The sequence below is a fragment of the Poecilia formosa genome, unplaced genomic scaffold (genome assembly GCF_000485575.1).
Source record: "Poecilia formosa unplaced genomic scaffold, Poecilia_formosa-5.1.2 Scaffold61, whole genome shotgun sequence".
Classification (NCBI taxonomy): Eukaryota; Metazoa; Chordata; class Actinopteri; order Cyprinodontiformes; family Poeciliidae; genus Poecilia; species Poecilia formosa.
Window position 1 is genome coordinate 2,516,391 of NW_006800000.1, and position 25,795 is coordinate 2,542,185.

General features: G+C 39.9%; 1 protein-coding gene across 9 annotated transcripts in view; it reads right to left on the reverse strand.

The window, feature by feature from the left end:
- The window catches only part of mical2a (microtubule associated monooxygenase, calponin and LIM domain containing 2a), a 36,590-nt gene that overhangs the window by 7,296 nt on the left and 3,499 nt on the right, over positions 1-25,795 (reverse strand). For 3 of the 9 annotated variants that reach the window (XR_001662368.1, XM_016672456.1, XM_016672454.1), the window contains exons 2-21: positions 19,078-19,451; positions 13,628-13,835; positions 12,921-13,037; positions 11,793-11,894; positions 9,776-9,931; positions 9,184-9,284; positions 8,494-8,751; positions 7,652-7,767; positions 7,426-7,552; positions 7,261-7,351; positions 6,688-6,835; positions 5,330-5,529; positions 4,865-4,971; positions 3,981-4,049; positions 3,769-3,903; positions 3,378-3,482; positions 2,688-2,957; positions 953-1,060; positions 188-368; positions 33-100 (exon numbers count right to left, since the gene is read on the reverse strand). Coding sequence is in view for 8 of the 9 variants with exons in the window: in XM_016672456.1 (XP_016527942.1) it covers positions 33-100; positions 188-368; positions 953-1,060; positions 2,688-2,957; positions 3,378-3,482; positions 3,769-3,903; positions 3,981-4,049; positions 4,865-4,971; positions 5,330-5,529; positions 6,688-6,835; positions 7,261-7,351; positions 7,426-7,552; positions 7,652-7,767; positions 8,494-8,751; positions 9,184-9,284; positions 9,776-9,931; positions 11,793-11,894; positions 12,921-13,037; positions 13,628-13,835; positions 19,078-19,338 (2,928 nt within the window). In the remaining variant the exon portion in view is untranslated. The other 6 variants (XM_007554125.2, XM_007554124.2, XM_007554122.2 and 3 more) reach the window with 5 other exon arrangements.

Here is a 25,795-nt window from a genome sequence, read left to right on the forward strand (position 1 = left end):
ATAAAATAAAAATTGATTAACGTTGTACTCACTGGAGGTAGAGAAAAAGTCCTTCGCAGATTGTTGCGGTGATGAAAATGAAGTTTGCAGTATAGTTTCCCTGCAAAAGTAAAAAAAAAAAAATGTAGAAAGATTGTTAAAGAAAGTTGGTCATGATCAACATGAAAAAATGCACAGAGTCAGGTACCTTCTTCTGAGTTGAATGCGTGCGCTCCCTGTGAGAGAGAACATCTGCAGGTGGAACACCGGAAACATTCCCGGTGGAAGTAGAACCCCTCGGCACAGACCCTCTCAACCATGTAAACGCGCTTGGAGCAAGAGTAGCACTTGTCAGCCGACTGGCAAAAAGCCCTTCTTATAGAGCTTCCCTGGAAAACAGAAGCAACCAATTATTTCACATCATTTGAGCCACTAATATACATGTTAAAAGAAGAAACGTCGGCCGTCAGAGGATGCTCCATGGCTCTGCAGGGTTCAGATCTGATGCTGACGTGAATTTCTGGATTGTAGCTGATGGAGGTGCTTCTCTCCAACATCTGGCTGTTCAGTTAAACAGGGCCGTTTGGGTGGAGCACAAAAACCCACAAAGTGCCACCACACGCTTCTCCTCTGAGGGCTGCTTGTAATTAAAAACACGGGGAGCTGGAAGAGCACTTAAAACAAGCTCTCGAAGAAAAGCAAATTTTTTACATGTAATTTTTATATGAAAATTATAAAATAGCAGTCATGCAGACACACCAATGCTTCTATTTAAACATGCAACACTGCTTATCTCGAGATTATACGTTTTTTTTTGTTTGTTTGTTTGTTTGTTTTAGGAATGTAAACACTGGGAACACACACTGCGTGGAAATACATACGAGTGAATAAAATTAAGTCATAAGTGAGAAAACAAGCACATGCATGCAGGCGTTCAAAACAAGCACGGCTTCACACAATTTGCGATAGTCACCTTGAGAACGTCAGGACTGTCGCCTGAGAACAGTCCGCTAAGGTGAACAGCTTTTTCCTTTATGCTCTTTGTCTGAAACTCCCTAACTTGTTGGGTTTGAGCTTTTTTCTACAAGATAACAAAGGGAAAATCAACAGTCTTCACATTCACCCACACACAAACTAGACAGAGTACTAACTCCAAACACCTGTGTGGCCCTGAAGAGTCTATATTATCAAGAAGAAAACAATAGTTGTTTTGCCTTCAGCAACATATTGATTACTTTAATTTTAGACCTCACACAAAGAGTTGCTGCAGCAGTTGCTGGTTGAGTTAAAGTCGTAACTCAGAGGAGCAGTTCCCCTGAGTTATGTAATGTTCTGCTTTAGGAATTGTTATGTTTCCTGCAGTGACTGGATGAAAAAGACAGAAATCAGAGAGTGTGAAAACTAATAGATAATCAGATGAACCTTCCATTCAACTGGTTTTGGTTATTTAAAACGACTCTGATTGAAAATATTTATATGATTTCCTTTCATACCGGACTGGATACAAGACATCTAGACTTTCACATATAACTTTTTATCATTTCTGTCGCTGTATCGTGAGTTAAGAAACTTCTGTGTTATTATGCTATGGGTGCCCAAAGTGTGGTCCATAATTTTATGTGGCTCATAACCACAATTCAATCAAGCACAGGCATTTGATGTATATTCCACTCAATTGTTTTAGGTACTATTTTCTGATGCATCTCTTACCAAACATGTTTTAATTTTATTTTAATAACTGATTCAGGCTCTGTGCTAAGCTATCACATAGAGCTCTGTCACCAACTTTTGGATCTAGGGTGTCAGAGTAATTTTCAACATGAATATAAAGTTTATATTTATTAAATTATAATGTGTTCTAATCTTAAATGTTGTGTTTTCATTATCTATAAGCAGAAAATCACCACAATTAACAAAAGTAAAAGCTTGGAAAATCATTGTGTGCGTATTTAATCCATAAAATGTGTTTCACTTTGTGATGGAGTTACTGCTCATGATCTGTTCAATAATATTATAACAGCTGTGCGTTCATAAACCCAATGTGCACTAAAGTTATTACTAGTATAATGTTTTAACAATTTTAAATAGAGACGATGAGAAAAAAACACTGCATTCAAACAGATAAACGACTGAAAGTTATCTCTTAGCACATCAGCAGTGCATTGAATTGAAAAGTATAAATTCATATTTTAATAGGTGATTTCTTAATGTGTGAAAAATGTCATTACTACAACATTTTAAGGTGAAAAATCGAGCAAATAGTTAAAAAATAAATAAACATTGCATATTTTTCAAAAAGGAATGATTTCTTGGCTTTCTTCCTTTGAGGAATGGTTGCATAAATATTTCAATGAAAGAAAATGAAGAAATGCTGGTTCCACTGGTATAAATTGCACTGACAGAGGCAAACAGAGGTAATGACTCAAAATCTGCCAACATGTGCTTACATGAGAAGCATTTGGCTGTTGCAACTGTAACAGTAAAACAAATTCGAGCCAAGTTTGTTGGCCTGCGCGGCGTTTCTGGAAAGCTGGATAATCGGGGGCTGACTTCATCTGACTGCATGTTGCACAAGCCAAAATGTATAATGGGAACTTAATATACAATCATCATTCACTCCGGGGCCTTTTTTGGGAATCGGAGCGTGCAGCAATGTAAGAAGAGCACAGAGCGGAAAACAGACAGGCAGAGCAGGAGAAAGTGTTCACCTCAGATACGTGTTCGTCCACCTCTCTGAGGCGATGCAGAACTCTTGTCATGAAACAGATAGCAGAGCGGCAGGACGGAGGAGGAGACGCGGGGGGCTCGGGACTCTCGCGCTCAGGCTGGGGCGTCGTCTCAGCGAGAGCTTGATCAACATGTCTGAGCTTCACGACTAAAAATGGATGCTGGGGCTGAGGACGGAGCTGGGGTTTTGGCAGAGTCTTTGGAGGAAGGTTGGCTAACTGTTCAGCCGCTTTTCTGATACTTTTTTCAAACTGAAAGGTACAGTACAGATAGGAGCTCCTGTAAATCCACATCTAAAATCACTGGGTGTGTTGATTATTAAAAAAAAAACACACAAAAAAAACATGCAGGTGGTTCTCTACAGTCACAAAAAATGTATTGAAATTGAGACATTTTTTTTAGATTTCGTATCTAAAAAAAAAATCTGATCAAAAATCAATATGAATTGGGAATGTTTTAAGTGTTGAAACAGATACTGCTGTCCGTGGGGTTGAAAACTTGCTGACCTGACAAAAATCCACAACTGATTAAGACTTTGTTTTCTGTTTGGGATTATCCTCCAATCATAAAAAAAAAAAATCCATAGAGATAAATTTAAATATCTGATTTCATGTGCTGATGAGTGAACATAAACAAAACGTTTTTGGGCCTGTTGTGCCACCTGAATGTACCTGTGTCATCGAAGACGGCTTAGGTGGGACCGGAGACCTGATCCTAACGGGCTGAAGCTCAATCTGATTAAGATTAGGGAGCACCGAGACCGACTCACAGTCTGACTGCACAGGGGTTTTGAGGAGGATTGGGGAAGTGTTAGTGAAAAAGTACAGGAAAGAGGAAAAAAAAGAGGAAAAGAATCATGCTAGAAGTAAGAGTCTTAACACCTAAACAACAGAGCACAGTGTAAGATTGTGCAATTAAGCAACTGAGTTCAAAAAGAGAAAATAACCATAAATGTGTAAAACACTTGAAGATATATATATATCAGATGTTCAGATTCCCTAGAATTAATTTAAAAGAACAGCAAAAACATTGGACCACACCAGACATGTTGTAGTGTTTTACCTGTGTCTTTTGAAACGTGTAGCTGCTCTTGTTTTCAAACTTGGCCTGTAGCTGCGAAGCCATTGAGCGAACTTTGTTTTCTTTGGGTTCCCGTTCGTGTTGGAGTGATGAGCCGTTACTACGCATGTTAGTGGCCTGAAGAAGAGCAGAACAAAACCTCAGAAATACAGTAAAACAACAAAGTGCACGTGCACTTATAGACTAAAACAAACCTCCTCCAGGTAGAAGAAACGTCGCCTCCTTTTGTAAACGGAGTCTGTACCGTCCGACTTCTTCTCATCCTGAAAACGGAGCACAACGGGAACAAAATGAACACTCTTCTGCAGCAGCGCCTCATTCGCAAAGCAAAAGGCACTGAGCAAACACACCAGATGCTTTTTAATGTGCATGAACACATTTAAGACACAGTAATTATCTACCCCCTCTATTGTTTCACCGAAACAAAACAAATCCGTACAGTGCTGAATTGTGATTTGTTGCTGGAGTAAAAAAAAAAAAATGCAGTCTTTTGACAGCACTTGCATTAAGCTCTGTATGGGAGGCACTTGCTGTTGTAACGTTTCGTAATTATAAGGTTCATAGGCTGCACATAAAACTCCACAACATCATTTTACAATATCTAAAATGTTCCTGACAAAGTGGATTACCTGAATTGTTCCAACCAGCGGCATTCACTTATCCCTGAAAGCCTCGTCTAACATGCCTGTCTTCTTTTTAACGTACAGAGCCGTTTTCTCTTTTGCGCTGAAATTCCAATCAACTGCTTCAAAGCAAATATACGACATTAACTTATTTGAGAATTGGCTGTTCTTGCTCTGAAAGTAATTTATGAAAATATATGTCAACATTTCCCAACAGATGAGTCCACAATGTCTCACTTAAATGTGGGCAGAAAGCGGCTAGTTTGAGACGCAGAACCACCTTCCTGAGGGTTTTCTTCTTTACCGGAAGAGTGTAAAACAGGCACAATCTATAAGTTTAAATGCAACTGAACCGCTGAATAAGACAAATCAATATGTAAAAAAAAAATTACAAAAAGTAGAAATTAGCACAACTAAAGTTATTTTTAGTACAGCAGATTAAACATCTCTGTTACCTTTGGTACCCGCTTCCTTGTCAGTGCAAGATTGAGATCATTATTATTAGCTTTGACTTCCTCCGAGGGATATTCTTCATTGTTTTCATCCACTCTTCTGGAATCTTCTGTGTAGCAAGAAACACAGTGAAGTAAATTAGAAAAGCTTTCCCTTTACAAAGCATTGCTGAATGAAGCAACAGGACTTGTCTCGAGAGCCAGTATTTGTGTAGGGAAACGTTTTACATTAAAGAGCACTTTTGTTGAAACGTGCACACAATCAAGAATCACAGAGTACTTGACTGCATAGTTTCACTACATAATGACATTCTTCTCAAGCCGCTACACCTTAAGAGGGCCGAACTGCAAAACATCTATCCGTCCATAAAATGCATTTTCTTTTTCAAATGAAGAAATTGGGGAACAAAGAAAACGGTGAAAAGAATGTAAACTCCAGGGCATCCTAACTAAAACAGAGCCACGTACCCGACGAAGGTAGAGGAGTCCCACGGAAAAGCTCGTAGAACTTCGACAGGTAAGCGATCATCCTGGTTTTGTCCAGCTCCTCATCGGCGCTCAGGTCCAAAGCAGAAGTGAACGGGCGAATCCCGAACTCCCGATCGCTGATGTCGAAAGCTTGCTGGAGGTTCGCGGCGTGGTCTTCCTCATTTAAAGAGTCAAAGTCTCTGATAACAACAAGGAGAAACGATAAATTAAGCTAAAATACTCGATGGACACAGAAACTGAACATTTAGATGAGACAGTTTAACTTCTATCATACTGTGCTTTGAGTTTTAGAAATCTTCCTGCTACTCTTGGTTCTCATTTACCCCCCAGTCCCGTCAGTAACCCATTTACCTATGACCTAAATATCCATTTGTCCGTCCAGGAATAACCAGACTGGAATGTGGCAGCAAGAAATAGAGGCTCTTTGAAGGAATTATTTGCTGGCAAATCCTTCATTTCTGCACGTCAGGTGACTACCGCTGAGTGAGGGTAAGATAACGCGAACATGGGGAGTCAGTGCGAGCACAATGGCTTTGTTTAACACAGAAGCATAGTTTTACCTACACCTACACCTACAGTCTTATAAGAAGTTTAAAGTTGCAAAAAAATGACCAGTGAGAGAAACAAAACAGCGGCTCTGATGTGTTTTATGCAAATATGGTGTGTAGACGGCAGGAGGAGAAATGTAAAGAAGCGAGCGGTAACCTAGCAGCAACACACACAAACATCAGTCTTTCTCTTTCCAGCGCGAACCTGCTCCCCTCCCTGCTCCCCTCCCTGCCGTCTCTGTGCTGCTGACAGGTCTGCAGATAGGCGAACAAAAACGGGACGAATGCCAGAAGTCCCTGGAAATTTACAGGTCCACCAAAAACTGCAACTGCATGTGCCAAGGAATGAAGGCGATAATTAAAGAGTCGCCTGGATATATTTAGGGTTGTAAATGCACTAATCTACAGTCACACCGGTACGCTTTTTTTTTTTCTTTTGTTTTTGTCATAAAGGAGCTGGTTTTCCCTTCAGTTCCAGATTTAGACACAGAAAGGGAGTTGTCAAAAAAAGTAGCAGAAAGAACTCTTATCATGCAGGTTTTTTTTTGCTTTGTTCTAATTTTTTTAAATACTAAACTAAGCAAAACTTTCATCAGAAAAAAACAAAAACATAAACCTTCGTAGCTTGCAGGCTAAAAGTTTGGAAGCAAAGTTAAATTAGCAGAAAAAAGATCACGTAATTTGTGAGCGAGGGATAGGGATAGGCAAATTATTGCTTGCCTGCTTTTCAAACTGTGCAATATGAGCGGCTTAAAGTCTAACACTGCAGCCAAAGCCGATGTTACGTACATCAGCTGGGGTTTAAATCTGTGAATGAGGGCACACAGGGCGATGCCGCTTCTCCAAGACGACGTCAGGTCTGTGATGGAGACATTCCTGTAGCCCTCGGTCTGTTTCTGGCACCAGGAAAGGAGCCGCGACGGCCGGATCTCAGACTCTGTAGAAGAAACATCAAAAAAGGAGGAAAAAAAATGTTTGAGAGACACGGATCAGAAAATTATGTAATACCGGGGTAAAAGGAACAGAGTGCTTTTAAATAAGGAAGTGAATCCAGAGGTGAGTGCATGTGTCGGAAGCTGATTGTTCATGAAGTTTGAAGAACGTGTTGTTTATCATCAGATACATATTGTAACACGTGTTTGTCTGGCATTTGTAAATGATTACTCCTTAGACTAAAGTTTATGTTTAAAGTTTATTATGTAATTATGTTTCAATAGGAGCAAAACAAAGAGAGAGAAATTGTATCAACATTCCTAAAAGAATCCTTCTAAAAGAGAGCAAGTCCTATCAGCAAAATCAGCGCCCTGAATAACAGCGAGGTGAGTCAGCAGCTGCCGGTTTGTTGACTCCTCTGACACTTACCTCGTCTGTAGAGATTGACAGGCCGTCGTATGGTAGCAGCACGCTCCAGGGAGCAGGAATTTAGCTCTCCAGTGACGTACAGGTGACGCACCTAAAATAAAAAGACGCATCGCAGTAAAAATACATCCATGTTTGGAGAGTTCAGGTTAAAGAAAATGAGCTTACTTGGTGAGGCCTAACGCAAGAGGAGTTGAGGTTGGGGTATCGAGTTGAAGGGTCTATGGTGTACTGGTCAAAGTTTTTGGCAATGTTTTCTGGAGTAGTTTGTGGCAGAAGTCGATAAATGCTCTCCCTAAATAATACATAGAAAGTAATGGGTTCATAAAGCAAAGGTGAACTTGGTAATAGTCGAAAGCACCATGAGAAAGTTCCAGACAGAATGTGCATGCACCTTTCTGCCAGAACTTCCAGAACCGTCCGACCTTCAGCCCAGCTCTTTACCATCCAGGCCGTGTCGAACGCAGCCAGAAAACCTCTGGCACAACCAGTCCCCATTGGCCAGAAGGGCTGCAACAAAGCAAATGCATCAAATACTATATGAAGACAAGAACAAAACAATGTTTCAACTTAAACTTGTTCATTCAGTGACATTTTGACATTTCCAAGAAGTAGTAGGAAGTAGGGCTTAATTTAGAGTACCGAAATATGCAAAACAAAAATGCTCTAGACGCATGACTGGGTGTCACTTGTTTAATGATGTTTGAAGAGGGTAAATCATATTTTATGACCACACAAAAATGATGGATTATGATGCAACTGACATGGGGGGAAAAGGACAACAGTGCAATGTTTTTATTTTTAAGTTTTCGAGGTTGTCTGAATTTTAAAAACATGCTTTTACTCCTCCAGTAGTTGCTATGTTTTGCTTTGCCGTGTCACATACCACAGATCTGACTTCACACAGTAGATATCTCAGATATTTTTTTAATAACCATTGCGTGTGAAAGCAAACAGACTTCCTGTACATGTTCCTGCAGGCAACTGTAACATCTAAAAAGTGGCACAAAAAAACTCTGTGTAACTGCAGACAACAACAGGATTAATTGAGGTGAAAGAAGTTAGATAAACTACTCACAGGTTGGCATATAAAAAACCCCACCCTCTATTTTTTAGAGACATCACCCCAGTTTATCTGGCGGAGATCATTTCAGACTCAGATACTTATTATTTAATGTATTTCTCAAGCTCTCAGCATCTGAAGTCAGCCTGTTTTGCTGCCTTGGCCTCCCTTACCTCCAGCAGACTGTCGCCAACTAGCGCCACCAGCAGCTGGTGTCCGGATCTCTCCCTGACCAGAGCGGCGTTCTCGGACGCATGCATGCTTGTGAAGTCAAACATGGCCACGTCTGGCTGCCCGCAGTGATTCATGGCGTAATCGAGGGTGGGAAGCTGGTAGTTGGTGCCAAAGTCAGCAGCTTCTCGGGCGTAGCTCAGAAGGGCTTCCTGGTTGACATTTTCACTACTCAGCAGCATCTGAGTGTCCATGTAATCCTGGTGAAATGGAAACGAGCAAGAGAAGAATCCAGAAAGTGAAGTCTTAGCTTTGTGTCAGACACGAGGTTTCCACATTCAAAGCGTACCACGGTTTGAAAACCACTAACATGTTGTATTGCACCTTTTGGGTAAGTTAGACGCTTTTCACAGGCATGCAGTGCAGTGCAGTTGTTCCCCATGTGGAGCACGGGTTATAACAATCCTCCTCTCCCTGTGTTTACTGTGAGCCATCAGTCAGCTGTGTAGGAGGGGGAAACCACCCAGACTTTTGTCTTGTTAAAGAAAAGAAGTTTCTCTCTTTGCAAATTCAGAAACACGCCACCGAAGAAGCTCCACAAAAACAGCTTTTCTGATTCTGTTTCTACAATGCTTGAGAGCAAATACAACCCCATCAAAATTAATACAGAAAAGAAAACACGGTTTACTTACATTGATGACAACTTTTTTGTCCAGCAGACTCTGTTTCTTTGCCGTCATGACGAAGTAATGTGTGTTGTCCTTGTAATACACGATGTTCTCTAGATCAATGCCTGCAGAGAAATAGCAGCGGCTTCACACTCTTACAGTTCACAAAAAAAATTCCCTTTGAAGGCTACTTGTTATGATATGATTGGATAGACTCATCAGTCAAAGTTGTTCATTCATAAATCTCAAATCTCTATTTTATTTTATTTTATTTTTTTTACTTTTCATTTATAGAATCCCATACATTTCTAAAAAAAAAAACAAAAAAAAACAACAACACAAAACTAGCTAAAAATAAACCTACACTACTGATCAACCAAGTTTGGACCAGGTGTTTAATTTGTACTAAGCCGTATTTAATCAAGCAAGTTTATTTGTATCGCACATTCAGTTCAGAGTGCTTTGCATTGTAAAACACAATAAGAAGTCCTAAAAACAACCTGGAGTCAACAACTGAGAAACCAGAGACAAACGTTACATTTTGACAACGGCTGCCATCATCAAGATCAAGTCATGATGTCAGTTGAATCTGTAAATTTCATACAGATTAAACTACCTGTCTCTTCTTTGAGGTCAAGAAAGAACTTCTGGTTGAAAATGAAGGCCACGCCGCTGATCTCCTCTACTTTCGCCTCCGCAGTTGTGTTCCTGTTGATAAAGTTGGCGGTGATGGCGATTGCCAGTTTACCTCTGAACTCTTTCCTTTTGAAACCTGGTAAACACACACACACACACACACACACACACAGAGAGAGGCAGAGAGAGTTAACTGGGAATCCTTGTTTGTCCCAGAAAAAAAAAAAAAAGAGGGCTATTAACTCATCTGTTTAAACCAAAAGCAATCCAACCCCAAACCATAATGACAGGGCATTTATTTTTGGAGAAGGACTTTAGTAAAGGAACAGAGGTCATACTCTGTATGAAGCACATGGAATTAAGTGAAATTAACTTCCTTGTAAATAATATTGTTGCCCAAAGTAAACAATACTTAAATAAGACTTTTTTTTTTTTTACATATATTGTTTTACAACAACTTAAAAGATTTACTGCTTGCAACAGAAATATGCTTTACGGGACACTAAACCGAAGTTAGAGACTTATGCAAGTCTGTGCTGCATTGTCCCCAAAATGTCATTTGACTGCTTTCCCAAAGGCAGCAGCACTGAACAAGCCTGATTGCATTTAACTGTGTTACCATAAGCAGGCCACAAAAGCAGCACACATGCAAGCGGGCTGCAGTAAAAAAGAAAGTAATTTTCCCTCTGGGTTCTTCATGATTACAAAATGAGCTAAACATTTCATTCTGGTTCAAAAAGTCCTTTTAAGGAATAAGCATTTGATCCGAATTAGTTGTTCGATGACAGCATTTTTAGAGAAAAACTGAAAACAGCAGAGAGTTGGAGCTGCTCCATCATGAATGGATCGGCTTTGGTTCTATTTATATTTAGCGATCCCCAGCGGGAGAGATAGATGACTTCATCCAGGCACAAACGAGAGCAAGAGTTTAATCTTAGGCAAGAAAAAATACACAATAGCATGTTAAGGTCTTGAATCATCCCTCATTGTTTTCTGTTTTGCCTCCAAGGAGCCGGATTCTCTCGTAATCTTTTTTGAAGAGCTCCAACTCAATATCGATAAATGATGTTCGAAGCTCTTACCGAGGCTTTTATTTGACGTTTTCCACTCATTTTATGTCCAGATCTGTGGAGGAATGTTTGTTTTTATTGTAAGTTAAACCACTTTGCTTATTCTGTCCCCCCCTTTTTTTTCTGAAAATATGACGTTAAGATGTTTGATTATTGTAGACATTTCTACGTTGTCTTCCAATTGAAAGCTTTGTTTATTTATTCAAGCATAAACATGGACCATGTTCAGGAACGAGAATTGGAAAGAGCTCAAATGTTAGACAGCAAAATGTAATAAGAAAAGTCTATAAACGTCTGTATAATATACAGAATGTATATTTATAGAGTTTAAATTATGTGCAAAGAAGTGCATTCTGCATATTTATTAGTTACATCATGACTTAAAACTTCCTAAGGGGGAGATTTAATACTGAGTTGCAGAGCTGTAATGAACTTTTTTTTTTTTCCTTTTTACACGCTTCTGTGTTTCAGATCATTAAAAAATTATAATATCAGACAAAAGGTCACCTGAGTAAATACAAATGCTGATTTCTTACTTCATGTCAAAAACATAAACTAAACCATCTGGCCCATATTCTAAAATGTAACTGATTCACAGAGTCACAAAGCCTAAACCACAGTGGGAACCATTATATCAAAATTACTCCAAAAGAGCATGAATCACCCAGGACAGCAGTCACTGCAGGCCAGAACCAAAGTCCAACTTCTATAAACATATTTACTTTTAAGAATCTCTCCTGATGTAAATTGGACGATTCCTGCTTTGAAATCGTTTTTACCCCTTTGTCAGCTATTTCAATGCTGGAGGATCTGGGAGCGGCACCAGATCCCAGTCATCCATCAACAAGCTCTTGTCATGTTTAAAAAGTGCACAACGCAACCACAGCTTCCTAAACTGTCCAGGCCTTTTGTTTCCCTGCGTCTCACCTTCCAGCGTGTTTCTCCGCCCATCGGCCCCCACCACCACATCAAACTCAAAGCCAGCCACCGGGTGATCTGCAGGTCGGATTGCGGCCCTCCACCCAATCGCTGAAAAGACAAAAGGCAACTGGGAGTGTTGGGTAAATCCACGCACATGCATGCAGGTTTCAAATCAAATTAATCCCCCCCTTTGTGATGCAAAGAACATGAGGAGCATCACATTATCCGGACTGTTCTTGTTGGACGTCCCTGTTACTTTAAGGCTATATTAAATTTGTCTAATGTGGCATGACGAGGGGGAAAAAAGTTGTAATAACTGTACAATTAAAGGCTTAAATGTGGATATGCTTCTCCATCCATCCAAAAAAAAGAAGGCAAAATGTTGCAGCAGATGTGTTAGATGAGAGTAGGTGTTGCTTGCCAGTTTGTTGTGAAATAGTTTGTGTGTGGAAAAACCCGTCCACAGAGTCAAGGGCACAGCTAAGTCAGTCACAGTGGAGCAGGAGGGATAAGTCCAGCTCTAAATTTAGCCAAAGCTGGTGTTGTTATCGCCACGACGATATGAAAACTGAACTGACACCTCCTGACTTATCGTCCGCTAAGCTGAAGGCCGGAGCGGGATGATGGGGGTCAAGTATCCACTGAGCTTTGGTCAAATGTTATGAAACCTGAAATGAGGCCGTACATATTCTGTCTTAAAAACAAATAAAATAGGCCACTGGTTAGTGTATTGCAGAGTGGTAGTATAAATAGCAGAAAACGATCTGTTACAGGGAGATGATGCAAATTACATGACCTTTGCTATTTTGACCCGCAAATGATAAAAATAAAACCTGTGCCAACGTTTGTGTCGTGTTTATTAATGAGTGTCAAGGAAATAAAATACTCTCAGACGAGATGTTCCCCTTCTGCTTAACCGGGTTAAATGTGCAGCAGAAGCAGCAGAAGCAGCAAAGCAGGAATGTAAACAAAGATCCTGCAGGAAGCTAAACTCCACCTGTCTAAAAAAAAAATTTCTCGAAATGATCCTCCTAAAAGTTAGACATATTCCAGGTGCTTCGATTCCCCTCATTTCTCCACCGTCTAAACCTCCTGTTTGAATACCACAGCCAAAGCGGAGGTGAGAATCAGTACCTTCGTTTTGCTGATCTTCTGGAGGCTCCAGCAGCTTAATAAACTCCACGCTGATGTGAAACTCCACACCGACGATCAGAGCCACCTTCAGGAGGATGAGCTGCAACTGCTGAATGCCTGGCGGAGACAGACACAAGTCCATGTTTTCGTGTTTGCTTTTCATCTTACCGTTGAGAGCAAACTCTGCCTGCAGGCGATACGTCTGCAACGCTGAGCGGCGTCTCCAAGTAGGCGGAAAAAAGGAGAGCATACTTCACTCAAGAAGGCCAGTGAACTCATCCTTTCGTAGGGTTTAAGGAACAAAACGGATGGCTCTGCTTTTCAAATGTTTACCAAGCAGTTGGATTGGAGGACATGGCAACCTTGATGTTTTTCAAGTATTTCTTTATGGGCTTTTTTTGAACGTCTGAAGAAACAAAGTAACACTTTCACAGCCATTTAAGGTTACAGGAAGGATGCTAGTAGTGCATTGGCTCCAAATTTCAGGTTTTAGAGATTTGCAGTAAGAGGGGGGGACACAGAAGGTGAAGATGGCCTCACATTAAAAAACAGATTATCTCGTTACTGTTGTATTACTATTTCTCTCAACATCTCAAAGTAAACTCCATGCATCAAATTGCTCAGTTTATCATGCAAGAAGACAGTTGAATTGCAGGAGTGGAGTGATTTAAAAGGCCGGCTTTGTTCCTGTGAAGTCTGATACTCACTGATGTGGTCGATGGCTCCGGCACAGAACTTTCCGTAGAACTTTTTGGCCCCGAGGCCCCGCAGGTCATGGATGGTGTAGGGCCAAAGATGGAGCACGTTGTGCCTCGAAAAAGAATCCCTCTTCTCAATCACCACCACCTTGGCACCCATCAAGGCAAGCTCGATGGCGGTCCGCAAGCCACACGGGCCTCCTCCGATGATGAGGCACTGAATGGAACGACACGGCATGCTGATTATTACAAACAAAGAGCACAGTTAAATGACCCGCATCAGGGTGACATCTTTGTCACAGAATCAACAGAAAGCTTGCTGAAACGGAGAAGGACATTGCAATTGTTTATAATGAGCTCTGGAGCGTTCTGCGGGTCCATGCATCACGAGAAGGAGTTGTACTTTACTGCTCCACCGCTGAGACGCTTCAAAGTGTCTCATTCAGGAACACTTAAGTAAGATAAACTCTTATAATCAGTCCAGTCTGCACAAGATTGCTGATGTATGTGTGATTGTATTATTGGCAAAGCTACAACGTACAAAAGGAAAATAGTTTGCACATGCTTGGAGTGATGTATTTATTAGTAAGCTGCCCGGAGACACATAGTTCAGGTGTTATTCACAAAACAGCCTCACGGAAGAAAATGCATGAAGTCAGTTTGAGGTTTAAGTGTCTGTCTGAGCATGTGCGGTTGAAACATTACATCATCGTCCATAATGATAGATGAAAGAGGTGACGCATGTGTGTTGGCACAGTTCTCCTTTTTCTTTCCATTTGAAGACATTACGAGACTTTATGAAGAAAACTGTTCAGAGATGGGGCGCATGATTATTTTGACATTTAAACCAGAACGAAGTTTTCCTGCAGTGCTCAGCAGTTTCCTGTCTCAAAGACTTCAGCAAATTAGGACTGAATACATTTACTTTTCATTTGCCTCTCTTAGAAATGCTCAGTTATTCGACACATAGATGCAGTAGACAGAAATTTTGACTCCTGGCATAAGATGTAGTTACAGAATATGACAAGGAGGTTTGACAATCTGCAGGCTTGCTGCTCACTGCAATAACAAAACATGCTGAACAGTGAGACACCGGCAAAACAACCATGAAAACACAAACATGACAACCCCCCGACCCCACACACACACACACAAAAAAAAAAACAAAAAAACATGTTTGTCCCATTGACAACTTCTACACATTTTAGAAAAACTGTCATGCACTGATATTTTCTGGAGATAAATAATCATAAAGATGTTTGAATTCTTTAACTTTAACATGTTTTTCAAGATTTTCAACAGCCTTTTCAGACAGTTTTGGCTCATAAGAGCCTTTATGACTCTTATGAAATATGACAGATAATGAGCCCTGACCAAACCAAAATGACTCAGGATGACCTGTTTTATCAGAGTAACATAACAGTACTTCTCCAAAGTAGACTTCAGGAAGATTAGAAAAAAATCATTTCGATCATTGAAATTCAATCATTGAATTGAAGTTCATCTCAATTCCTTTCATTAGATTTCAATGCTGCTGTGAACAATAATAGTATTAATACATAAAACAAGGTTTATTTCCAAAGCACCATTCAGGCACACTGTAGGTCACTCCAAGGGTCCTACAGCATAACGAAGGGAAAAATGTGGAAACAATAAATAAAAACAAGAAATATTAAAGAATATTACAAAAAGAATAAACATTAAATGAAAAATTAAAACTAAAACCATTTTTAAATTGTCATAAAAATGAATGCAATTTTGGAAAAAGAAACATTTTGTATCTTCTCTAGGGATTTTAAGACCTGCCTTGACAACTAACATGTAAAATATTTATTTTCAAATATTCTATTCATAGGCTATTCTAAGGAATATTTACTAAATGTGATTCTAATATATAATATCTCCATCAAGAGGTCACTCAGAGTTAATACAGAGGTGAAACATCAAATCTTTAGAATATGACATAAAATTAAAACAAAGTTCAGCACGTCATAGTTATTTATCACCATAGTTTCTCACTTCTTACAGAAGCAATAAACTGATACACTGTGGCGTCCTTACAGAAGTATATTTTCTTTTTTTTGATGTGTTTTTGTGTTTTAATTTGTGCTGTTGCCTTATATTAAAATCTGTTCTACATTGCATACTTCTCCTGCACCGACAACGAAAGACCTTTTGTGTATCTATGACCTGCTTCTCTCGTTCTTCGTAATAAGCTGCCTGAGGCTGTCAGGGTGATGCATTGTCAGACGTGAGTCGCAGACGCAGGTGGTGTGCCCACTGCCCTGACAAGTGTAAACTGACGGTTATTCTCCTGCGCAAAGCAATGCTTGGTGCGCCGACACGCAACAGATGAGGAACAACATCATTTATAGACACACGATAAAGGAACTTTGTCAAATCCACTTTCAAAGAGCGCCCATTGTTCTCTAAACTCGTGTCACTGTTTTTGATTTCTCTATCAGCCATGAGCAGAACTGTTTGTTTTTACGTTTTCCACTCACTGATCAGGGATTTTTATTTTATTTTTTTTCTTCCCTGAACTCTGGTGCCACATCTGCTGAGTCAGGACACTGGTTTCCTCTCAGCTCTCTAAACCTGTGTGACCCCCCGCTCTCCACCCACCACGACCTCACTCCGACATTCACCATTCACCAGACCCAGGCAGACAGCCAGTGAACAAACTGTCAGGTTGATCTGAATACATTGGGAGATGGACAAAGTCATGCATTGTGATCAGGCACAACAGAGGGGTTTTGTTGGTAAACTATGCTAAGAGCTGATAACAGCTGTGACACCTCTGACGAAGATGGAAGCACGTCAAAACATGTCAGGCGTATCTGAAGAGATGGAATAGCTGAGTGTCTATAAAAAATCTTCAAGATTGTATCACGTCTAGACACAATGCGTTTCACTGAACGCAAGCTGCCTCCCTCAGATCTGATGAAGTGACTTGCAGCACGATTTATGTGAAAAGACAGATTTTGTCGTACACAGTAAAACTTAACGAGGCGGACGCTCGGCCTCTGCTACCATCTGTGTTAGGCCGTAAAAATTGTGACATCACATCCTGTAAAAACGACTCAGCAATATGAAGAAAAAGGCCTGAGTGAAATCGCATATGCCACTGATGGGGAACAGAACTGACAGAAAAATTGAAGGATTTGTTCACCCAGTAATTGAAGAAGATGTAAAAGGAGACAGCCAGCCTTTGTGAGCAGTAAAAACACAACGCACATGTAGGCAGTTCCTTAAAACCAAAAACATTTTTGCTTTGCTTTCAGAAAAAAAAACTCTTTGTCAAGTCAAAAATACAAAATAAGAAACTGTAATGCGCTTTTCTTTTTTAAATTGTCGCCTAAGATATTCTCAGCCTTAGACGATAACTAAGCAGAACGTAAAACATTTTAATATTAACCACGTCCCTGCTCCAAACGCTCAGGAAAAGCAAAAAGGTAGCCAAACAGAGTCTAACTGGGGCCAAATAATCAGAGTTGCTGAGTGATGCTGTCTCTTCCTCTGTGCAATAAAAAATTTGCTGAATCTGAGCACAGCTGACAGGTGAACACTTCTCCGGGTTTCGACTTTCTCTCATCACCTTTTTTGTGCCTCCTCCCCCTACACCACCTCCACCATAAATATCCTCTGCACAGTACACACATATCCTGTTGTAGAAAAATGTCTTCATTAAGAGGACAGACTTTTAATCTATCATCTTGTGAGTGTAAGATAGAAGGAAGCAAGGAAGGAAATGAGAGGAAAAAAGGTCCATAAGGAAAGGTCCAATGTAGGACACAATGAAGGAAGCATAGAGGTAAGGAAGTAAGAATGGAAACTACAAAGAAGGAAGAGGAAGGCACAAGAAAATAACAAAGGACAGAGTGAAGGAAAAAGAGAATGACATGGAAAAAAGGACAGAACACTTAGATGATTTTCTACATTACAACACTTGGAAAATCCTGGAATCAAACCCCAAACTTTTCCAGAAGTATAGGAGCCATGAATAAGATATTTCTACTGGGGTGCATAAAGATTAAACAACTGAGCCTGGGTTAGCTGTTCCACACTAAACTTTAACAGGATGTCAGAGTCACACTTATGTCCAATAAAAACAAACCATGTGAGATGAAACAACAAAAACCACTTCCTAAATCCTAAAACTTTAATGTTGTATGAAACCAACTTTTAAGCTGGACCTTTCACCGTTGTGGTTTCAGGCCCGTCAGCAGCACAGTTAACCTGATGGGTGTGTTTTAATATTTTGGAAAGACTCTCCTGCTCCAGTTGCTAATTTCAACTCTTCTAGGCTGTGGATAAATTAATAAGTCTGAATCCACTTTCTTAAAACAATGATCACATTAAAAAGTAAAGCAAGCATAATAAATAATTGACATTTATTCTAGAAATAACAGCAAACTTAACCACGACACATCTAGTTGCTGAAATGATTGACTTTCATACCAACGCCAAAAATGCTGACAAGAAAATTAAATATCATGATAAAAAAATATTTCCGTCTGCATTTTTATCTTTATTGCACAGGTGTACAGAACCACACAGGAAATGTGAAGCAGCAGATGAATAAAATGCAACAGTCCAGTCTGCCTGCAGTGAAGACAGGAAAGCATTTTTCTGCTGAAAACATGTAGCTTTGGGCTTGCAGCAGTAAATCAACTGGATATTCTGGACAGCAGCCAAACAAAAGGTACAGCTTCTAAAATGTCACCAGGCACAATATAAATAGAGAAAACGTAATTAACCTAGCTTTATAATAAAATTATATTAGTTTTTAAACGTATTACCTTGTTTCATGATATTTGTTGTGAGCTAAATACAAAAGCTTTCCTGCAGTTTGCAGGAAAAGATCTCTTCTCAGATGTGAAAAAAGATTAATTTACCATCCTTTAAACATCTTTTACAACATTTCTACATAACACAGTCATTTATATTTGCTTAACTAAGCTAACTGTATGAGCTGTAGGTGTCAGCTAATCATTCTAATCAGCATGTTGTTTTGTTGCACCTGTGAGTCACAGCAGATCAACAACAAGGTATATTCAGCCTCTTGATTTGCAGCTATGCACAGCAATGTTGTTCGGTTTTGCAAAAGAGGCGTTGTTAAATTCAGAAAACAGTGACAAAAGAAGCGGAATGATGTGAAAATACATGTTATACGTTTGGCTAAAACTTGAGTGAAAATTATTTCCATTTGTGGATAATTTGCCACTTACTGGTTATTGATCACAGTAGATTTTAGCCTAAATGTCCGATGTGACTATTGCAGGTAAGACACAGACTACTAATAACTGCTCCACAAAAGCTGATACAGACGAAAAGACAAGGGAAAACATGTCTCCAAATGCATGTATTTATCTTCTGTCATTGTTACCCAGTTCTACACCTCCATCATATTTAACGTTACTTTTTTCTTAGAGATGGAGGGAAATAGATAAACTCACCTTTGTCCCCACACAAGCTTGACCTTTCTTGTACTCCTTGTGGGATATCCTTTTGTCCAACTTGCTCCAAAGTGCTTTGGCCTTCCAAGAGGTGACCTTCGCCTTCAGGCTGCTGTAGAAAGTGTTGTGGTTCGCCGGATCAAGGTCCAAACGTCTGCAGAGGACGTTAAAGGCCTGCAGAGTCCCTTTACAGGTGGAGGCCTGGATGAAGTTCTCAAACAGCTTCCCGACGTTGTCGCTCTCCTCCTCCATCTTTCCCATCTTCCCCTCTGCGGCAGATGTCTCGGTGTGCCGGGGTTCCTGCTCAGCGTCGCTCAGCTCGCTCTGCCAGATGTGGCTACACCCTCGGCTTGGCCCGCACCATCATGCCCATTCTGAGGAGGCAAGACACATAGCAGTGATGTCATCCCACGGCAAAGAGTCCAACAGATGGCTTTGAGTAACTTTGTGTTTTTCCATTTTCTACTTTTAGCCAAAAGATCTATTCACATAACTTTAAATGGATAATAGATTTGAGTAACGAAGCAGTTCGACTGCTTTTCGTTAGGAAAGCATTCCTTTACCCATTATCTAAGGCGGGAGGCATTCTGAGACGTGGTAAGCTTACACCCACATGAACAAGATAACATTTCAAGTACAGACAAGGTTGAAAAAATATATGCAGTTTCCAGTATGCAGCAAAGCAGAGCGACCCTGTGATTGAACTTCAGGCAGCTGCTGACATTATTTTTAACTTTTGCTTTACAGACACAACTGCAGGATCCTAATCTGGCCTTACTAGTTCAAAAAATGTGACAGTTTCACAACCTCAAGACTCAAGGAATGTCCATATCATGTTACTTTTTTCCCCTGGGTTTCCTAAAGATAAGTAATTTGACTTGACAACATCTTTCAACGTTATATTCTTTTAATGGTGATACCAGTAGTCCTATAGCTTCAGTAAACTCAAATCCTATGTGTGTGTCTTCCAAAAAAAATTTGCCTATATGCAAAACTTTGCATGTGATCCTAATCAGTAGCTCACTTAACTTTTCAAAGGTATTGTTCTACAATTTTCTTTGGACTTTGGCTGCTTTTTACTTTCAGTGTATCCATGGCAGCATTTTGTGCAGGGTGTCCTCAAACAGAAGAAAAGTGGATTGCTTTGGGAGACGATTCCACTGTTTTCCAGCTCATTCTCACAAACAGAAACCAATACTTGCTTGACAACAACTTTGTTTATGTACCCAAAACAGTCTGAATTTGCATTGGATGACCATATTTGGCTATGCTGGCTTTACTACGGACTGTTAATGGGATCAAATATCAAAATCAAGAGCTCATGAGCTTTAAGGAAGCTTTTTTTTGTCTAAGCTTTGTTGAAAGGAATCTCTACTGTTTTTACAAAGTTTACTGCCAGAAAACACATTTACACATAATTTTTGTCTTTATTAAAAGATTTGCGTTTCCCTTGATTATAAATATATATGTGATCAATACATATTTAGCATTAATTTTATTCTCTCTTAATGTATGGCTGTTGTTTCATAATAAGGATATTTAGTTTCTAGGTCTGGTTAGTGGTTCTAGCCAGACCTCTGTGCAACTACTTTTAATGTAAACACATGCAAACAAAAACAGATAGATGATTATTTACACAAGCCTAGCAATATAGCGTGCACTGAAGCACGCGTGCTTACATGTGTGCCTGAATGTGAAAAATGTTGCTTCTAAAAACACGCGCTCACATCAGACTGAAGCCGAACTGACACAATTAAAGCCCCGTTCCTCCAATCAACCATCAAGCACTTAAAAATCTGTGCCAGAAACTGATGCCAGAGGCTGACATCAAAGCAAAATGTTGAAAGTTTCAGCCCAAGGCCCGAGTGGTGCCGACGTGGGTGGAGGCCACAGCTTCCGTGAGTTTTGGGGGAAGCCTGGCTTTGAAATTTTAACGTCCTGCAGAGTGGGACGGGCGTGGTTAGACAAGAAGTCGAAGGGGCGGTGCAGGGTCTAAACACCCACCCACCCACTGTATTCCACTGATACTGTCACACCACAATCCCAGGCGGCGATGTGGTGATAAGTTGTTCAAGCAGATGGTAAAAAAACAAAACAAAACAGAGGTGACCATTCAGTAACGACTCACATATTTCTAATTATGTCCTCATGCCACGAGGGTTTGAACCTCGTTCCAACAGCAACAAAATTTCTCTCCAGGCTAAAGTTGGCATTTTAATTTGCACAGAATCCTGTTTGGCCACGTGTCTCTGTTGTGTTTCTGACCCTCTTGCTTTACAGAAATACTTAAAGTGAGACAGGAGATCCATGTAACCCACAGAAATGCTCCATATGCATTTTGGACCGCTGCAATATCCTGTCAGCATATCCTATGGAGGCCCTTTTTCGACAATCACCCAGCCTTTAGTGGGCTGGCATTCCTTTGCCACGTGGCTGCAGGAGCTCTGAAGTCGTCCATCATCATCCTTTCAGAATAAACTCTTGGTCCTCTCATTGGCTCCACTAGGCAGCCGGATGCAGGATGCATCCATGGTTTCTTGGAAATGTTCAGGTTTGTCATCAAATAAGAAGATACGACAAGGATTCACAGGGCATAATGCTTAACTGGAGGTGTAATCTTTGACAATGATCAAAAAGCTCTTGCATTTATGGAGCATTTCCACTTTATGAAGACTTCATGTTTTATCTCCTTTTCACAATAAGGAACTTTGTTTTTCTTTTCTTGCTTTTTTTTTTCTCGCTTTTATTTTTGCTTGAGCTTTCTAAGGAATTGTATTTTTTTTTTGTGATCTAATTTTATTTCACATTCGGCCACAGCAAAATGTGAAAATCTTAAGCGAAACGTCACGTTTTAAAACAAAACGGTAAAACGCCACAACAATTAAAAGCATCTGTTGTGTGATTCTGGCGCCACGAACGAAACAAACGCTTAAAATGCCGTTGGGTAAGTTGACGCTCAGCACCGAAACTATACCCTGCCTCTGACACATGGACGTCACCAACTCGCTCTGACAGAATGGAAAAGTGACTTGTGGGCAGACAGAAAGAAGAAAACCCTCAGAGCGGCTGTAAAAATACAACCGAGTGAAACGGAAAGATTACCCTCAGCAGAGGCAGATAATGGTCGAGAGGATCACAGAGTTTATTACTACGTTGGTTTACATTTCCTTTCTGTCCAGTAAATGATGTGATTAAGTGAAACCAGCTCTGGCTAAGAGAGAAAAGTAATGGGGAGTGATGCAGTTCCCAACAACAGGGATGGATTCATTCATGCCATTTATCAAACAAACTACTGCTCACCACTAACACCCTGTGATTTTAATCATGAAGGCACCTTTGCTGCCTTTGGGCACACTCCCTAATATAATGAGCGTTTTTACATTGCTCAGAACAGAATCAAGAGAGAGGTATGCAGCAACACGGTATCTGTTCGTAGTTTGATAAAGAAGGAATGGTATGAATGTAACATATGTAGCTGCTACAGTACAGAGAAAACTAAACAGGGGCGGTTTCATACTCGCTATTTGTTTTTACTGGAAAACATCCAGCAGTTGCATTTTTTTTTATATTTATTAACTCTGAATTTTTCAATAAGACGTCTAATAACAAGCATGCTGCTCACTTGTTCCGATAAAGACACACGAAAAAAAAAAAAAAATACAGCACCCAGCACAATTGTATTGTAAATGTAGAGAGGAGAGGAAGGCAAAGTTTAAGCTTTATCATGATCTGGCTAGTAAAGCAAAATTGGATTGGGTAGATCCTTTTACTGTTCGCTTTTTTACTGGGTTCACTGACCACAGTTAAGAGTTATCTTTTCATTTAGAGATTTAACAGATTCAAGCATCATTAGCATCATTAAAGTGACTCGTCAGGGATGCGATCCTGACAAACCCTCTGTCAGGACGGACTCAAGTTTTTCTGCTCGAAACCTAAAGTTGCGTCGCTGTCAGACAGCGGAGTTACTAATCTGAAATATTTTCAGCCACAAAAACAAACACTGAAAAGACGGGGCGATTTTAAAGACAACACTGAGCTCATGAGGAAAGGGGCAAAGAAAGACACATTTTTAACACCACAGGATCAAATAAAATGCCTGAAGTTCTAGGGGATACATCATTCACTTCAAATAACCACAGTACCCCCTCGGTGTTGGTCGTCCTGCATTTTATTCATTTCATGCTGCAGCACAGAGAGTCTAAATGGATGAGTTCTAGATTTAAAGAACATCAGGTGTGTTAGAGCAGGAGCTAAAAAAAAAAAAAAAACAGGATACTGAGCTCATTCGGGTCATAGTGGGGAAACACTGAGAGGCTGTCTTGACCTCAAACTTGAGATAGCTAAAATAGAAACAGCCCAAAATGACAATTTTCCATTGATAAGCTCAGACTGATGATTTGCAGGACAAATACTGAAAAATGTATCTTTTTTTTTTTACAATAAAACCCCAGTCAGTGATTCACAAGGCTATAATTTATTGTCATGATGTCCTACAACTGAAACTTTGTCTTCTATATTTTGCAACATCGAGCCATCAGAGGGTTGATTCGATTCTGCAAAATATTAGACACACTTTTAAGTGCAGGGAGAGTTTAGCATTTGTTTCCACAGAGCACAATGCTGCAGACAGAATAAAAATAATAATAATAATAATAAAAAAAAACAAACAACAACTACGCAACTAGAAACGGAAAACACTGCTGGGAAATTCGCATGTACAGTAAGAGCAAGCAGCCAGCAACAGTAATTAGAGACTGAACTGAAGAAAACCAGGAAGGAACCCTCCGCAGGCCTGATAAGCAAGCAGAAACATTGTGCTCATGTACCGTTCAGCCTGTAGGGCTGAACTCTGCACCAGGCCTCCAAAGCTCCTCTTTATTATCTCAGCTCGCTAAAATCTGGCTGCGTGTCCAGGCAGCTGTGCCAAAACAAAAGAAGAAGTGTCCTGATAACAGCAGCTCGCCGAGAGATAAAAGTAAATGTCAGTCAACTTCAAAGGTAAAAAAAAAAAACAGACACAAAATGTTCATTTTAACTAAAACAGGAGCAAGAATGTGGAGCTTTCTGTCTGCAGGCTCACCTGACCTACAAGGTGTGTTCAGCACATGGCTCTTTGCACAATAACTCACTGAGATTAGTTATACCTGACTGCCTTTGATCCACATCACAGAAAGGCGCAAGGAGGTTTAATAGTATTATTTCTCAGCAGGAAAATCTGGCTGGCCACGCTCAGAATAGACAAGATTCGTGTTGCAGGAAAAAAATAAAAAATAAATCGCATGACTTGGAAAATGAAACAAGCACAAGCAACTGTTTGTTTCACAGACAAATGTTCAACATCCACCTGCTCTGGAGTCACTAAAAACAGCTTGAGCGAGACTTTTCTCCTCGACAAGACCAAATGTTCGAAACAATTTTACCACAACATCGGAGCCGAGCGCGAAAACGGAACTGTTCTGGTAGGAAAATTAAATCATGGTGATGCAACACTGCAGGGTTGTGAGCTCCCTCATATTCGGACACCTCATTCCCAGGCTTTTCCTGGAAAGACTTTCTGGCTTCCTGTAAAGATCAAAGTTCAAAAGAAGGCTTCCTCTGCTAAGTTTCACCTCTGAGATTTTAACCCCACATTTGACGAAGTTCACAGATGTCCTTTCTTCTGACAGAAGGAACTTATTAACAGTTTCCTGGGATAACTTTACTACAGTAATGCTGATGATTTATTCTCACCACTCTGTTTAGATGCTGAGCAGTCCAATAGAGCAGCACGGATCTTCATAGAAAGGCAGATATGCCGCAAAGAGTAACACCATGTTTTAATCTTACTTGGTAAAGAAAAATAAAAGAGTCAAAAAAAATACATACTTGTCTTCAACAGTCAGTATTTCTATGATTGTCATCATGAAGGTTTTATGTTTTGAATATGAAAAAAAGAAAGTTACAGGCTCCTTCTAACAGAAAATATAGGCTGACAAGAACAATCTAATGTCATATATTTATGTTTGATTATTTAATTGACCAAAATTGTACTTGGGTTGAAAATATCTACAGATAAACTTTGGGTTTTTACCAAAATTAGAGAAAAGCCGCTTGCTATATGTGCTTACTTAAAGGTTTGTGACAAAAGTGTGAATCTCTGAAAAAGTCACAGTGTTGTCAGTTTGCTGAAGAAGCAGAAAAGTTTGTTTTTCTGCATAACTTTGGGAAGGTTAATAAAAACCAATTCAGAAAACATTTACAATATTTAAAAAAAATAATAATAATAAAGTTGAATTGTTTAAATGCACCGCACTACGTATGGCTGAAAAACAAACAGAGCTTATAAATTATGTAAATTCAAATTATAGAGCACGGTAGAGGATTTGCAATTATTTGGGCTTTTTTTTTCAGTTTCAGGATAGTTTTCAATCACAGTGTTGAACTTAAAGTGTTTCATAGAGGCTTGTTTAATGGTCTGAGCCCATAGAGGCTCAGACCATTAAACAATTAAGAAAATGATTCCCAAATGCAGCAGAAAAATTTTAAAACAAAGAGAAAATGATCTAATAGGAAACTGCAATGGCCCAGTCAAAGTCCAGATCTAAACTCTTTTGAGGTGCTGCATTTAAAACCACGCCCACCACCTTTAATGGCCTCTAGCTATGTTCTCACAAAAAGTTGGCAAGAAACCAAACACAGCTTAGAACTGCAAAAAAGTCCAAATCAGTCTCTGTGGCAA